Raw genomic sequence first — 16143 nt, 5'->3', positions numbered from 1 at the left:
TGACTGCCCCATTTCCGGTAAATTACAAGCTTCGTCACGCATTTGGGTTCTCCTCCAGTTACGGTTCTTGACAGTAGGGATGTGTCGTCGAGCCAATGTTAGAGTAATCTTTGAATTAAGGTGATCCTTGTAAACTACGTTGTTCTGTACTCTATCGGATACCATTTTCTGTGGATAAATCCTTTAATTAAATCTTTTTTATATCTATATTTTTGAAACCCGCCAACAGGGTTGGGTAGGGTTATTTAACTGGATTACTTTCAATTACTTTTGGATTACTCCAATACCAAATATGCTAATAAAAGACAAAAGAAACTAAATATGAATAAAATGATAATGTCACGAGACCGGACCAGATCGGAGGCAGGAGGCAGGAAGGGTGAACTCATTCGCGTTAACGATCAGTTACTTTTATCAAGGAAATAAAAGTCGTCCAACACTCAGGGACAAAAACAAAAACAGGCTTACAGGCAAACAGGAACTCAGACTAGGAATACTCACAAAAAAGGCTTTTACTCAGAACGGGCAAGTACAGGTTTCCTCAAGTCAAACAGAACAGAATAATGCAAAGTAATGCAATGAACCTGCAACCGGCAATCCCCAAAACCCGCCCTTAAGAAGCACGCACGCAAATTAGAAAATATGCTACAGCCGGTGCCAACGGCAACCATGCTGGACCTGACAGATGACTCACAACACGTGGTAAGCTTTCTCTCCTGACTTTGATCTCCGGCAAAACGAACATAAAATGCGACAGAAACAAAATGAAAATAAATCCAAACAGCTTGCCAACATCATTTTTTCCGTTCCGTGTATTCCGTTACTCCCCAAGCCTGCACAAAATTGAGTCATTTTATTCATTTTTAGTTTATTTTGTCTTTTACTAGCATATTTGGTATTGGAGTAATCCAAAAGTCATTGAAAGTAATCCAGTTCAAGTAACCCTACCCAACCCTGCCCGCCGAACGGTGACATTCTGTGGTGTTGTTACCATTTCGTAGCAATTGCATCCATTTATAGTCAGGAATTGACCTCAGGTCCAAAGCATCCTCGCTACCTCTTCCCTGCTCGCTATTCTCAAGTGATTGCTTCACTTTGCAAACGCTGCCCTGTTTTATTTTAAGAAAACGGTCACAATCTCCTGGAGCATCGAATGACCCTTAAAGTTTCTTCTTCATTGATTCTCCTCGCAAAATAAACACGGCCTTGATGATGAAAGAAATATATCTGAGGACGTCTCTCAAAGGGGAAAGGTCAGCTCGGAGCTGTGAGATTTAAAAAGTAATTAGCGCCACGCCCCGTGTTGACATTTGAAAGATGGACGCCCTGGGCAGGAATCCGAAATAGGGAACTCGAGTCGGAGCTTCTGTCTATCGTCAAGATGATGAGACGGACGAGTGTGACTCTGTTTTGATAGACCACCCTGGCGAGAGAAAGAATTTTTGCTTGGCTACGTCCCTCCGACTGACCTTTGTTTCCGTAATCATCATGTCAAGCGAAGGACTCCATGTCGGGAACGCTTTATGGATGCGATAGCCGCAGGTAGGAAGATTAGATCTCACCGGATTCATAAAATAGCTTTTTGCAACATACTGTTTTGGTGTCATCTGGAAAATAAGTCAAGTCATGTTTATTTGTGACACCCTTAATCACAAAGAGTCTCAAAGAGCTGCACAGACTATTGCAAACTACAGACTATTATTCCACCATCCCCTGATCTAAAACCTACATGAGGGCAAGGAAAAACTCAAAAACCTCAAGTCATGTTTATTTGTGACGCCCTTAATCACAAGGAGTCTCAAATGGCTGCACAGACCACAGACTATTGCAAACTACAGACTATTATTCCACCATCCCCTGATCTAAAACCTACATGAGGGCAAGGGAAAACTCAAAAACCTCCGTCAAGTCATGTTTATTTGTTTGGCCCTTAATCACAAGGAGTCTCAATGGGCTGCACAGACCACAAATTATTGCAAACTACAGACTATTATTCAACCATCCCCTGATCTAAAACCTACATGAGGGCAAGGGAAAACTCAAAAACCTCCGTCAAGTCATGTTTATTTGTTTGGCCCCTAATCACAAGGAGTCTCATTGGGCTGCACATATCACAAATTATTGCAAACCACAGACTATTATTCCACCATCCCCTGATCTAAAACCTACATGAGGGCAAGGAAAAACTCAAACACCTCAACATGAGGAAAATGAAGAAACCTTGAGAAGGGACCGCACATTTTAATTTTTAATATTGTCTTTTTTATGATATATTTCAATCTGTTATGATTACCGAGGTGAATCACCTGTGCCTGCTCCTTTGGCGCCAACTGCCTCGGACTCTGATTGGCTCTCTGTCCCTATTTAAATCCACTCAGATGTGTCCCCTGCTGTCAGTCCATCTGCGAACCTCAGTTTACACGAGGAAAGCCTTTTTCGACCCTGACTCCCACCTGTTTTTGCTCCCGTCTGTTCCCCAACTTCGACCCGTTTTTGATCCTGACCACGTTTACTCTCCTCTCCTGGCTTACGACTCGTTTCCGACCCCGACCACGTTTTTGCTCTCCCGTCCCGGCTACTGACCCGTTTTTCCGTTTTCGACACCGCCATCGCTCGCCACGGAAGTCCCAATTCTGCGTTCAGAGCGACCTGCTTCCCGCGCCCAGCGACCAACGGATCGCGGGTGCAACCCTTTCCTTTCTTCCAATCCTGAGAGAAGCAAGTGGGTCCTGTCTCCGTTCTGGTCCTGACACAATCATTATAATTATTTACGAAAATATTAATGAATTACAGATAGGTTTGCTTTAAATCACTAAGCATTACTTTTAAATATCCTCTTTTTAATAAATGGATTTCAATATTTATTTTAAGTTAAGAAAATTATATGTATTGCAGCTAATTTTCACTCAGTGTAACAAACATTTTTAATCATCTTATTTAACAACACATTCTAAGAGTTATTTTTAGTAAAAAAAAAGAAAACCCTTTTAATATAATGTATTAATATTGCATAATTTTTTTGACTTATTTTAATAAACATTTGAATTTAAATCTGCCAATAAATTGTTGATAATATTGCTCCTACGAAGCAGTTATTTGTAAACAAAAATTATCTTGTTTTCCCATTTTTAAATAATTATAGATCATACCATATACATTGGAAAATATATTATTTTATTTTTCAATTAATTTCAATAGTTACTTTTGTTAAAAAATTGCAGAATTAAAAAATACAGAAAATTGAATTCATTCCAAGCATGACTTTAAAAAAGATATATTCTATTACTTTGTGTCAGGACCAGAACGGAGACAGGACCCACTTGCTGGAAGAAAGAGAAAGGGTTGCGCCCACAATTCGGTGATTGGTGAAGCAGGTCGCTCTACAACTCCGAACGCGGAAGAGGATCCTCCGTGGCGAGCGATGGTGGTGTCGTGGACAGAAAAATGGGTCAGTAGCCGGGACAGGAGTGCAAAAAACGTGGTTGGGGTCGGAAAGCGAGTCGTAACCGAGAATAGGAGAGAAAACGTGGTTGGGGACGAAAGATGTCAAAAGCCGGGACGGGAGAGTAAACGTGGTCAGGATCAAAAACGGGTCGAAGCCGGGGGACAGACGGGAGCAAAAAACGGGACAGGTGGGAGTCAGGGTCGAAAAAAGCTTGCCTAGTGTTAACTGAGGTTCTCAGACGGAGTGAAAATATGATTGCCATCAGGATCTAAAATACTGAAGTGTCATGCATTTTCCAACTTCCACAGATTATTCATGTAACTTGTTAAGATGAGTGCTCACATCCTGATTTTCAAAATATCTTTAATATTTATAAAAACTGAAAGCGGGGGAAAAAAAAGAGACTCAAGTGTGTCATGAGTGTTCTGCGATCGTCTCATCAGCTAAAGCCTGATTACCACCCGGATCATTTGAATCAGGTGAGTCCGGGAAGGGAAAACGTTGAAAATGGAGCTATCCGTTTGTTATAAATTTTAAAAAACAAATGATGTTGCCGGGGCCAAACATATTAAGGACTTATTAAAAAATAGGTATAGGTTTGAAATGATCTATCTATTTAATATAATGATAATAACAAATAATTAAAAAACCACTCTGCGATTGGCTGGCAAGCAGTTCAGGGTGTCCCCTGCCCACTGCCCGGAGATGGCTGGGATGGGCTCCAGCCCCCCCGCGACCCTAATAAGAATAAGCGGTACAGTTGATGAGATGAGATGAGATGAAATAAAACACTTTTACATTTAGATCTTTAAATCAATATTTTTTTTTCATTTTAAGGTCATTTTCTTGTATTTAAAATTTAAGTTTTCTTGTACATTTTAAAATAGCTTTTTTTTAATATGACAGCTCATTTTTATCACTTTAATAAATATTTTTATTAAAATAAAATAACTCTGACAACAAAAATAAATAAAATGTAGCTCCTTAACATTTTCTTATTTTGCTATATTTTATTGTAGTATTTTCTTGTAAACCAAAAATTGTCACGAATCAGAAAAATGATCAGGACCCAAACGCATGACGTTATTCACACAAGCTTTGTTTTACGGGAAATGGGGAGTCATGCACGGTAGGCAGCAGTCTGGCGTGAAATGATAGGAAGCTAGAGGCCAACGAGATCGATACCAATTGCCCGAGTAGATATCTGATGGATGGGGACGATACCGGACAGGACGGGACAGACAGCATAGATGATGAAACAGGATATCGAAATTAAATAGGACAAACTAGACGGGAACGAAACTGGAGACCGATGTTAAACAGGACAAAATAAACGGGAACAATACCTTACAGGAAATACCAACAGGAGACAGGACCGGGTCAAAACCAACGTCTTGCGGGGAAAAGGTTTGTTGACCGACTGACAAAGGAAAAATGAGAGACCTGAGCTTAAATAGACGGAAAGCCAATCTGTCAATGAAATGAGCCGCAGCTGGCGCCACACGGGCAGGGCCAATTGGGCGCCTTGGCAACTGAGATAAAAATGGTATCGAAAAAGGGAATGTTTTGAATTGTGGCAGATAATATTTAAGTGATTCAAATGTTTAACTAAGATAAAAAAATATGTTTTTATCAAAATAAAAGAGGAAAAGTAAATATTATATTCCATCTTAAAAACAAGCCAGTATTTCTTATTTTAGATTTACTACAAAAAATAAAATAAAATAATTAAAATAAGTTAGGGAAAATAAAATAAATGATGGAGTAAGAAAGATATGAGGAAGACATTTATTATATGTTTTGTTTCTAAGAGTTTTATTTGTACTAAGATAAAAATACCCCAATAATAAAAATATGTATAATATACCAAAATAATTTTAAAAAGTGCTAAATTATATGTTTGTGCTGCATTATTCCCACTTTTTCTAATAATATATAAAATGATATAAAAAAAATCTTAAAATGAGCAAAATTATTCGATATGCATGGTCAGTTATTCTTGTTGGTTTGAAAATTCCCTCTAAAATATAAATAAGTAAAATTCACAAATGTAATAAAATAAAATACTTAAAATAAATAGTTTTTGCCGTATTTTCAACTCTTTTTAAAAAAAAAAAAAGGATTTCTTTTCCATTTAAATAAATTAAGTAGCGCTGCGACCCAACTGAGGATTAGCTTTAGAAAGTAAGAAAGGATGAATGGATTAATACAATATATCCAACCAAATTTTTTTTCCTAAAATCTATTTCTGCGCCCTGTTTTTCCCTTTTTCACTTATCAAAACATACATTTTGTAAATTGTGTAAATATTGTTTTTCCAGGTAACGAACATAAATCCAAGTAGACATTTTACAGGACAGTAGCTAAGAGTTTTTGCAGTAAATGAAAATATCATCCAAGTGAGTTTACATTTCAGGGGCTACTCACCGGCATCTGTTTTTTGTCCGTTAGCTAGCTTATTTACCAAGAGTTTGTTGCCAGGCAACCAAAATTTGTGACCCGGAGAGGAGAATTGTTGACGACAGAGTGTCAAAAGGCGAGATTGAACGCTGGGGAGGGAAAACTTGTTAACACGTGAACATGGAGTGATGCTAAACACCCCCACATTTGGGGGGTAGGTGGCAGTTGTGGTCTTTGGAGGGAAGCGCAAGAGAAAAACGAGCTGCAGGTTGAAATATGTGCACTTGATGTTGCCAAAGCCAGGTGCCTCTCACAAAGACACTGTACTTTCTCTCTCTTTCTCTCACCCCCCTCTCTTTCTCTCTTTCCTCCTCCCCTCTTCACTCTATCTCTCTCACTCTCTCTGTTGCTTTTTCTCTTTCTTTGTTCCTCTTTGTCTCTTTCTCTCTGTGTGTTTTTTTACCTTCTTTTGCTCTCTCTTCGTTTTTTTTCCTTTTCTCACTCTTTCGCTGTCTCTTTCTCTCTCTATCCTTCTCTCTTTCTACCCTTCTGTCTTTCTCTCCTCATTTATTTCCTTCTCTCTTTCTCTCTTTCTATTTCTCTCTGGATTTCTTTCTTTCTCTCTCTTTATTTCCCCATCTCTCACTATTTCTTTTTATGTTTTTTGTTTCTCATGTTCTCCCTATCTCTCTTTATCCCTTTCTCTCTTTCCTTGTCCAACACTCTCTTTTTTCTCCCTCTCTTTCTCTTATTTCTTTCTCTCTTTTTTTCTTTCTCCTTAATCGACTAGTGCGGCCCCCGAGAGAATAATTGTTCCATCGTGTGGCCCCTGAGTTAAAATGAGTTTGACACCCCTGGTCTAGAATTACAATTTATATTTATATATATTTTTCTGAATATCAAAAAAGGAAATATTTTATTTTTCATATATCAAAATTTCATGTTTATTAGAGAGTAAGATCCGGTTTGTCGCTTTTAACCGATAAACAACAGCGACCAGAGGATGAAGGTGCTGTATTTGAGTCAGATCAGGAGGCGTCTTCTGCTCCTGGTAACCATGGAAACCAGTTTTGTTTCATGTGGGGGTGATAACCCCTACCCAAAAAACGGCATGGAGAGAGATGGGCGGCAACAGGCTGTACTTGCCCAAGACACACTGATACATGTGGTGCACCGAAGCCTCAGGGATCCGGGAACCGTGATATCATTATAAAGATTTAATTTTTCAGATTTATTTTTGTGGTTTTGTGGATTTTGTATTTGTGAGAATAAAATGATTTTTATGACTCAAAACAAAATAGGAATAATGTCAAAATTTCATTTTTCCATGTTTACTTATTTGTCCATTTTGTATTGGGCAAATTTGGTCCTCTAAACAACGAAGGTTTTTTGTATTTACCTGTATTTTTTATGTGTATTAATATATCTTATCTGAATAATAATACAAATGGAAAGATTAGTATTTATATCATCTTATACATGTTTTCCACTTTTTTTTCAATCTTTATTTTTGCTTCTTTTATATTATTATGTTTATTTTGTCAGATTTGATCTTTGATCAAAGTATATATATTTTTTTACTTTTTGTCACGACCAGAACGGAATCAGGACCCAATTGCGTAACGTTTACCACAAGTTTTGTTGAAAGAAAGAGGAAAGGCTGCGCCCACCATCTGGTGATCGCTGGACGCGGGAAGCAAGTCGCTTTCGCAATCAGATTGTGATCCGAATACGAAAGTGGACGTATAAACAGATCGATAGCCGGGACAGGAGAGCAAAAACATGGTCGGGGTCAGAAACGGGTCGTAAGCCAGAACAGGATAGCAGACGTAGTCTGGTTGAAAAAACAGGTCGAAGCCGGAGACAGACGTGGAGGTCAGGAACGGACAGGTGGAAAAACGGGAGCAAAAACGGGACAGGCGGGAGTCAGGGTCAAAAAGGCTTGCCTCATATTAACAGAGGTTCGCAGACGGACAGACAACCGAAGAGTGACAGGACTGGGTTTAAAAAGGCACAGGGAACCAATCAGATACCCCCAATTGGTAATCATGACACTTTTCTTGTATTATCATTTTATTTCCATGTTTATATGTTTTTTCATGTTTTTTAATCATAGTTTGTATTTATTTTACCTATTTTTCTGAATAATAATAATAATAATAATAATTTTCTTGTATTGTCATTCTTTGTAACAATGCACACAGAACGAAATGTCAATACACCTGACCCGTACAGTTAAACTGTAGCGAAGCCGATGCAAATGAAGGAAAACATTTATTTGTATGATGTTGTAAATTTAATCTTCCATATTTCTTTTTTCAGGCAGCTCTGGTCTTGTATGTTTGTATGGATGTTTATATGTGTGTATGTACGGATGTATGTATGTATGTCTATACATATATGTATATACAGGGTTGGGTAGGGTTACTTTAACTGGATTACTTTCAATTACTTTTGGATGACTCCAATACCAAATATGCAAATGAAAGACAAAAGAAACTAAATATGAATCAAATGATGACTCACAACACATGGTAAGCTTTCTCTCCTGGCTTTGATCTCTTTGATCTCCGGCAAAACGGACAAAAAATGCGACAGAAACAAAATGAAAATCAATCCAAACAGCTTGCCAACATAATTTTTGCCGTTCCATGTATTCCGTTACTCCCCATGCCTGCACAAAATTTAGTCATTTTAATAATATTTAGTTTCTTTTGTCTTTTATTAGCATATTTAGTATTGGAGTAATCCAAAAGTAATTGAAAGTAATCAAGTTAAAGTAACCCTACCCAACCCTGTGTGTATATATATATTGTTTATATCTCATCTCTCATCTCATTAGCTGCACCGCTTATCCTCAGTAGGGTCGCGGGGGTACTGGAGCCCATCCCAGCAATCATCCGGCAGTGGGCAGGGGACACCCTGAACTGGTTGTCAGCCAATCGCAGGGCACACGGGGACAGACAACTCACTCATTTACACCTAGGGACAATTTGGACCGGCCATCTCATCTCATCTCATTAGCCGTACCGCTTATCCTCATTAGGGTCACGGGGGGGCTGGAGCCCATCTCAGCCATCACCAGGCAGTGGGCAGGGGACACCCTGAACTGGTTGCCAGCCAATCGCCGGGCACACGGGGACAGACAACTCACTCGCCCATTCACACCTAGGGACAATTTGGACCGGCCAATTCAAGTGAAATGCATGTTTTTGGAATGTGGGAGGAAACCGGAGTGCCCGGAGGAAACCCACGCAAGCACGGAGAGAACATACAAACCCCGCACAGGAAGTCTGGAGCTGGATTTGAACCCACGCAGGAGGTTCCCATGACATGAACTGTGCCGCACATACGCTAACCACTGCGCCGCCATGCTGCCATATATCATTATTTTTATTTTTTTTAAGAGGGCAGTTTTGCTCCTCCACATTGATTTTTTTCTTTAACTTCTAATTTTCATGTGTATTTAGATATATCTTTTTTAAAATAAAACAGGGAAAACATTTTTATTAATGCATTGAAGTTTTCCGACCCTATATAAATCCTTCTGATCGAACATCAGGTGGTGAAGATGATGATCATCGTCCTGGTGACCTTCGCTCTCTGCTGGCTGCCGTATCACATTTACTTCATCACGACGGGCCTCAACAAGCGACTCATGAAGTGGAAATCCATACAGCAAGTTTATCTGACCGTGCTGTGGCTGGCCATGAGCTCCACCATGTACAATCCCATCATCTACTGCTGCCTCAACAGCAGGTCAGAACCAATTCATATCGAATGATCTCCATAGGATATGACATGAATCTATTGGGAATCATCAGTGTCGCAAATACAAACGTTAAAAAAACAGAATAGCATACAGTGGAACCTCGGTTTTCGAACGCCTCTCAGTTCGAACGAATCGGAGTCCGACCAAAAATTTAGAGTAATTCTTGCTTCTCTGTTCGGTCAAAAAATCGGAGTGTAGATCGCTCTTTTCGTGACCGACTGTCATCGCGTGCGTAAGTGCTTCGTTTTGTTTTCGCTTTTAATATAGGTGTAGGAAGTGTTTTAGTCCCTAATTATGAATTTGAAGAAAGTCATAAGCAAAGTTGCTACAGTTGAAAAAAGAAAAGTAGTGCGTACAACTATTGCATTTAAGAAAAAAATAATAGCAAAATATGAAGGAGGTGTGCGAGTGTCTGATCTTGCCTGCGCCTTCTGCTGACCACCACAAAGGTAAGAAATCCTATTCATAATTCTTTTCTTTATCTTTTTTTAAATTTTTACACGTTCATGTTAGCGTAATCTTTCGTACGGAAGATTACGATAGCGCGAACGTACGATTAGCCTGGGTTAGCTTTATGTTTACGTTAAACATTCAAAGTAAACATTCAGGGTGTTGGAACGGAGCCCAACATTCAGGGTGTTGGAACGGAGCCCCCTTTCCAATGAACCGCTCACCACTTGTTGTGGAGACCCGGGTGCTAAATGACTTGTAAACGACCTGATTTTCTTATTTTTACGCGTTCATGTTAGCGTAATCTTTCGTACGGAAGATTACGATAACGCGAACGTACGATTAGCCTGGGTTAGCTTTATGTTTACGTTAAACATTCAAGGTAAACATTCAGCGTGTTGGAACGGATTAAAACGATTTACATTATTTTAAATGGGAAAAATGATTTCGGTGATCGAACAAATCGGTTTTTGAACAGGGTTCTGGAACGGATTATGCTCGAGAACCGAGGTTCCACTGTATAACATAAATTCTGGACGACGGGGCGCACCTGTTTCAAATGTACGCAAATTTAGAAATTCAACTTGGTTTTAGTACCAGCCGCACCAAATTTTAAGCTGCAGGCTAAAAAAGGCAACTTATGCACATCCATTTCTTAAAAGAAAATCATCGGGGAAATGTCTAGTACAGCTGTCGATCATTATCAACTAGTACAGCCGTCAAAATTAATTACCGTATTTTCCTGATCTATGAAAAAAAGAAACCCTAATTGGCCAGAAATATGAAATTGTGCCTTTTAATCCAGCGTGCCTTATATACCGCAGAATTGTCAAGACCAGGACAGGAAACAGTAAGCAGAACCCACTCGCGTAACGTTACTCAAGGTTTATTGTGGAGAAGATGAATGAGCGCGCATTGGTGGTTGCTATGGTGATAGACCAAATTGCATTCGCTTGTCATCGTTCCTCGAGGATTAAAGGAAACTGCAGCAACCTGGCAATGACTGATATATTCTAGTCTATATTTTATGACACAAAATCCTGAACTGAACTAAGAGGACTTTGTGGGAGGGAGTTCAGCCAAAAGCTTATCAGCATCTTCATGATGCTGTGACACAAACCAATTGCAGACAAGCATTTGAAATGACATTGACCAATAGCAGACAGGCATCTTAGAGAAGTAACAAACACTGCACATTTTTAAGTTTTTGGGCATGAGAAAGTTGATCTTGTATAGTAGTGAAAATGTCACAATGAGGGGCAAAAAAACATTCGACATTGTAACATGAAAACTTTATGCTAGCTGCCGTATACCGGGTGTCTCCTGTATTAAATTGCATGACCTAACATACTTGCTTTACTCAAATATCACATGACATGTTTTGAAGATTCCTTAATCGTGCATTTCAATAAGTAATAGAACGCGCGGAGGGCCGAGTGTGTTATGTACGCAGGGAATGCCAGCAGGCATCGACCCGGAAAGTCGAAGGGCACTCAGCTGAGCCAAGACCGCCGCCAAAGCCAATAATTTATCCTTTGCCTTTTATACAAACTGTCATTTGTGTCATAAGTTATTTACATACGTATCACAGCATGCCAGCTTGTTTTTTCGGGAGAGGAATTCCAAGGTCCTTGAACGGCACTCTGAGATACATGTGTTTTTAACCCTTAATAATTGTTATGGTCTAAACCAGGGGTGTCAAACTCATTTTAACTCGGGGGCACACTTTCAAAAATGGTTTTTTGTGTAATATGTTTTCATATACAAGGCGCACCGGACTATAGGGCGCCAAAACTAAATGGTCACCATATGAAGTAGCATTTCATTGTAATTATGCATTTCCAATTTTATTTACCACTTTTTCCATTTTATAAAGTGCGCTACCAGCAAATTTCTGGCAATTATTTTTGGTTTTGAGGTGTCTGTAAATACACTACACATTTTTCAAATAAATACGTAAATAAATACCCTAACCCGATCCCGTTTCCACCCCCACATTGATTGACAACCGTAGCGCTAAGCTAACCTCCCTACTCAAATTTGTCTTCATTTAAGTTTGCTGACAGCGAAAAAGCCAGCCAAGTCTTTGCATAAAAAATCAATAGACTAGCGCAAACCTTTTTAGGGGACACACTAAACAATTTAAGCCTCTTGGAAACCTCACCAGAGTCATTGACCGTGGAATACATTAGCATAAATCACCGCCGCCATTGGCATTAGCATCTCTTTGCATTCCTGATGCTAATTCTTCTCTCCAGGTTCCGTGCCGGTTTCAAGCGAGCGTTCCGCTGGTGCCCGTTTATAAAGTTGTCGAGCTACGACGTTTTGGAGCTGCATTCTACCCGCCAGCACCCGACCCGGCAGAGCAGCAGCATGTATACGTTGTCCAGGATGGACACGCAAGTTGTGATTTATGACCCTAACGCCGACGGGGACGCCGCAGGTAGGAAGTGGTCCTTGTCGTCCAGGAAGAGGAGCTACGCTACGTCCCGCCAAGCCACCGTTGCTAGCTGCGCGGGAAGCGTCAAAAATCAAAATGGCGTTGTGACGAATACTCACACGGAGCAATTTTCATGAATGGTTATGTTGAGTATACAGGTTATGGTGTCCCTGGGTTATGATGTTTTCACTTTACAATGTTTTTTCAGCCATGCCATGTTTATTGGTATAGCCCTTAATCACAAGCAGTGTTCCCTCTAAGCTGCGCGCGTGCGCAATTGCGCACTGCTCGCACATTCTCAGCGCACAAGAAAATCGAGCCAGCGCACAAAAATGAGGGCTCAAAATTACTCATTAAGAAGCAACTTAAGTCAAAGTTACAGTGCATAAAGGTAAAAATACACGGGTTCCCCTGACGTTGTGTCCTAAATGCGGTATTTTGAAGTCAAACGAAGTTGAGTAAAGTTAGTAGAGTATGTCGAGAACCGGCTTCTTCGGCTCACTTAAAGAACCGGCTTTTTTGGGTCCTAAACAGCTCTTCAGGTTGTTTTTGCTTCTTTCATCCCAACATGACCAAATATTATGTAAAATTATGCACAAAATGACTTAAAAGAAGGGGGGAATAGAACAAAACAAAAAAAATACCAAAATTAAAAAGTCGTGAAAAGCTGAGAAAAAAAGAAACAAAAGGAAGAGAAAAAAAGAAGGAAAAATTTAGAAAAAAGCCAGAAAAAAGAAAAGAAAGAAACAAAGGAAAAAGGAAATAGAGAAAAATATACAACATATTATTTTATGTACCCATCAATTATCTGCGCCGCTTATCCTCAGTAGGGTCGCGGGGGTGCTGGAGCCCATTTCAGCCATCATCTGGCAGTGGGCCTTGAACTGGTTTCCAGCCAATCACAGGGCACACAGAGACAGACAACTCACTCGCTCATTCACACCTTGAGACAATTTGCAGCGGCCAATTATCCTGACAGGAAGGAAACCCACACAAGCAAAAACAGGGAGAACATGCAAACTCCACACGGGGAGGCTGCGGTAGCTGGACTTGAACCCTGAATCTGCGCACTTTCCACCCAGCCGCCGTGGTGCTAATTTATGTACCCAAACTTTGCAGTGTTAGGTGTATGCAGTGTTACATTTCCTTTTCTAATTTAATCTGACCCCCCCCCTCTGCATCCACCCACTAACTCCGCAATACCAGCTCAAGTCATGTCCAACCAAAATTAAATGAAATGTCATCCTGCTTTTAGATTTAAAATGTTATTTATTCACACACAAGTAACATCATTTCATTTTTGTGAGTATAATGTTTGGAAAGCATTAATATCCTAACCCGGGGGTCTACTGATTTTTTTATTTATTTTCAAGACTAGGGAGTAAAGTCATGTCACATAAATTTGTTCCATTTGTAGAAAATTAAATAATTATAAGAAGAATCTCATAACTGTAAAATGTATTTGTGTGTACGGTGTTTGTCAGAAAAAAAGATTGTCAAGTCATTACTGTTGGAGTTATAATCAGTCCGTTCTCTTTACATGTAAATAAGAAGTTTTTAGGACCTTTTATTTTTCTTTTATTATAAAAAATTAAACAACCTAATATTTAAATATAAAAAAATATGTTTGCACGAAGCAGTTGTTTTTGTTTTGGCCTTTCTGCATTCACTTTTTGTTTTGTTTTCGCAGTTAAAGCTAAAAAACACATTATTAATAATGCAAGAAATAAAAAGATTTGCTCAAGCCCTTTAATATATAAACATAGTATTAACCAGAATTTTGTTGTATATTGAATGTTTATAGACTTTTGATCGTATACGCACCAGAATGTGACTTTCGATGTTTATTGTATTGATGTCAAATGTAATTTGTATGTTTTGTTTGCATATACAGTAATGTGTGTTTTGTGGGAAATCTGTACTGTGTTTTTTTGGCATTTCAAAAATGGAGTACAAAAATCACTGTTGCTTATCCAAAATTCATTTATATTTTAAGATTGAATCTATATACATTGGTGAACATAATATAGTATCGTATTACCTTCGGTATTCAGTGTGAATTCTGTAAAGTGTATCGTATGTTATACCATGTTAATTACACAAAATATGTTTTATTATAACTTCATGTCATTATTTTTTTTTACCAAAGCATATTTTTCCAACTTTTTATTGTACATTCTTCATCCTACTCTAAAAAACTTGAATAAAGGGAAATCTGTCCAAAAAACAGTGCAACTATAAATAATAGTGTGTGTGTGCACATATAGACAGCAGGTGACGCTGGAGTCTCCACTTGCGAAAATAATTATCAAAAGTTTTACTGAGATCTGTTAAAGACATTATAAAGCCCCAGTGTGTAATATTTGACAACTAGATGGCACTTTATTGTCTAATGCGAATGAAAACCAGTGCCACAGAGTACAGTGTAGCAGCAAGATGACGGACAAACATAGCAGGGACTATTAGGAAGGGATTTCACTATGTAAAAGACGTACAAAATTCTCAACCGATGATTTTTTTTAACATAAAAAATAACATTGGTATGATCGTTAATGTATTTTTGCCCCGTATTAGATTCAATGATTTCTTTTTATTACCGAATAAAAGTTTTTTGTACCTGAGGCAAAAAATAATACACGCTGTCCCTTTAAGGTGTCGAAAACCCTGCACATTGTGAATCATTATTATGGTTGAAATCAAAAAATGATGGTGCTAGAGTACCTGCTGGCCCAAAATAATTATTAAACAGTTTCTTCACATATTTTATTGCTTTTGCTCGTCATTACAGTAAGACCCCGGTTATCGCGGTTAATGGGGACCAAAACCACCCGCTATAAGTGAAAATCTGCGAAGTAGCGGCAGCGCACCTTAAAAAAATATATATATTTTTTTTAATTATTATTTTTTAGACCCGGTTAATGGGGAACAAAACCACCCGCAAAAAGTGAAAATCTGCGAAGTAGCGACGACCCTTCAAAAAAAAAAAGAAAAAAAGAAAATATATCATCTCATCTCATTATCTGCACCGCTTATCCTTATTAAGGTCGCGGGGGGGCTGGGGCCCATCCCAGCCATCTCCGGGCAGTGGGCAGGGGACACCCTGAACTGGTTGCCAGCCAATCGCAGCTGCAAACCACATTAGTTCTCGCAGCTAGCTGCGTTCTTCATCAACGCACGAGCCGAGTGATCCACCGCTAAGAGTCGTACAGCTGGGCGATTTTATACACCTGGGACGATCGGAGACAAATTCACAACAGGGTTTATACTTGCGCCGCACCGCGGGTGCCGTTCGGTCGCTTTCGCGAGCGAGCCCCTAACCCGCGGCGCGGATACTTTCGGGCGCGATACGCATGACACTGCGACAAGCCGAGCGGGTCGGGCGCTCGGCGCGGAGGCCGGCCTGTCGGAAGCGCAGCAGAATGCGCGTTCACGCGAGGGGGGGAGGATTTTGTACAGGAGTCAGATTTGGGCACAACACCGGCGCCCGGCGTCTCCCGCCCGGGCCGCGATGGCTCTACATGGCGCTACAAGGCCCTGGATGGCTCCGGCCGACGGACGGGCGGCCGCGGGGGAAAAGGGTAGGGGGGACCTGTGGGGTTAGGGAGGCGGTGAAGCGGAAGCCGCACCGAAACCGCG

General features: G+C 39.8%; 1 protein-coding gene across 1 annotated transcript in view; it reads left to right on the top strand.

Annotated features, from left to right (window-relative positions):
* The window catches only part of tacr3a (tachykinin receptor 3a), a 46374-nt gene extending 31677 nt beyond the window's left edge, over positions 1–14697 (top strand). The window contains exons 4-5 of the mRNA XM_088341410.1: positions 9408–9604; positions 12326–14697. Of these exons, the coding sequence (XP_088197536.1) occupies positions 9408–9604; positions 12326–12644 (516 nt within the window). The 3' untranslated portion in view covers positions 12645–14697. The remainder of the gene's footprint in view (positions 1–9407; positions 9605–12325) is intronic.
* Positions 14698–16143: the final 1446 nt, after the last annotated feature.

This window comes from Urocampus carinirostris, chromosome 8 (assembly GCF_059441175.1).
Source record: "Urocampus carinirostris isolate Australia breed hairy pipefish chromosome 8, RoL_Ucar_1.0, whole genome shotgun sequence".
NCBI lineage: Eukaryota > Metazoa > Chordata > Actinopteri > Syngnathiformes > Syngnathidae > Urocampus > Urocampus carinirostris.
The sequence above is the reverse complement of the archived record's forward strand: the minus strand, read 5'-3'. Positions and strand labels throughout refer to the sequence as shown.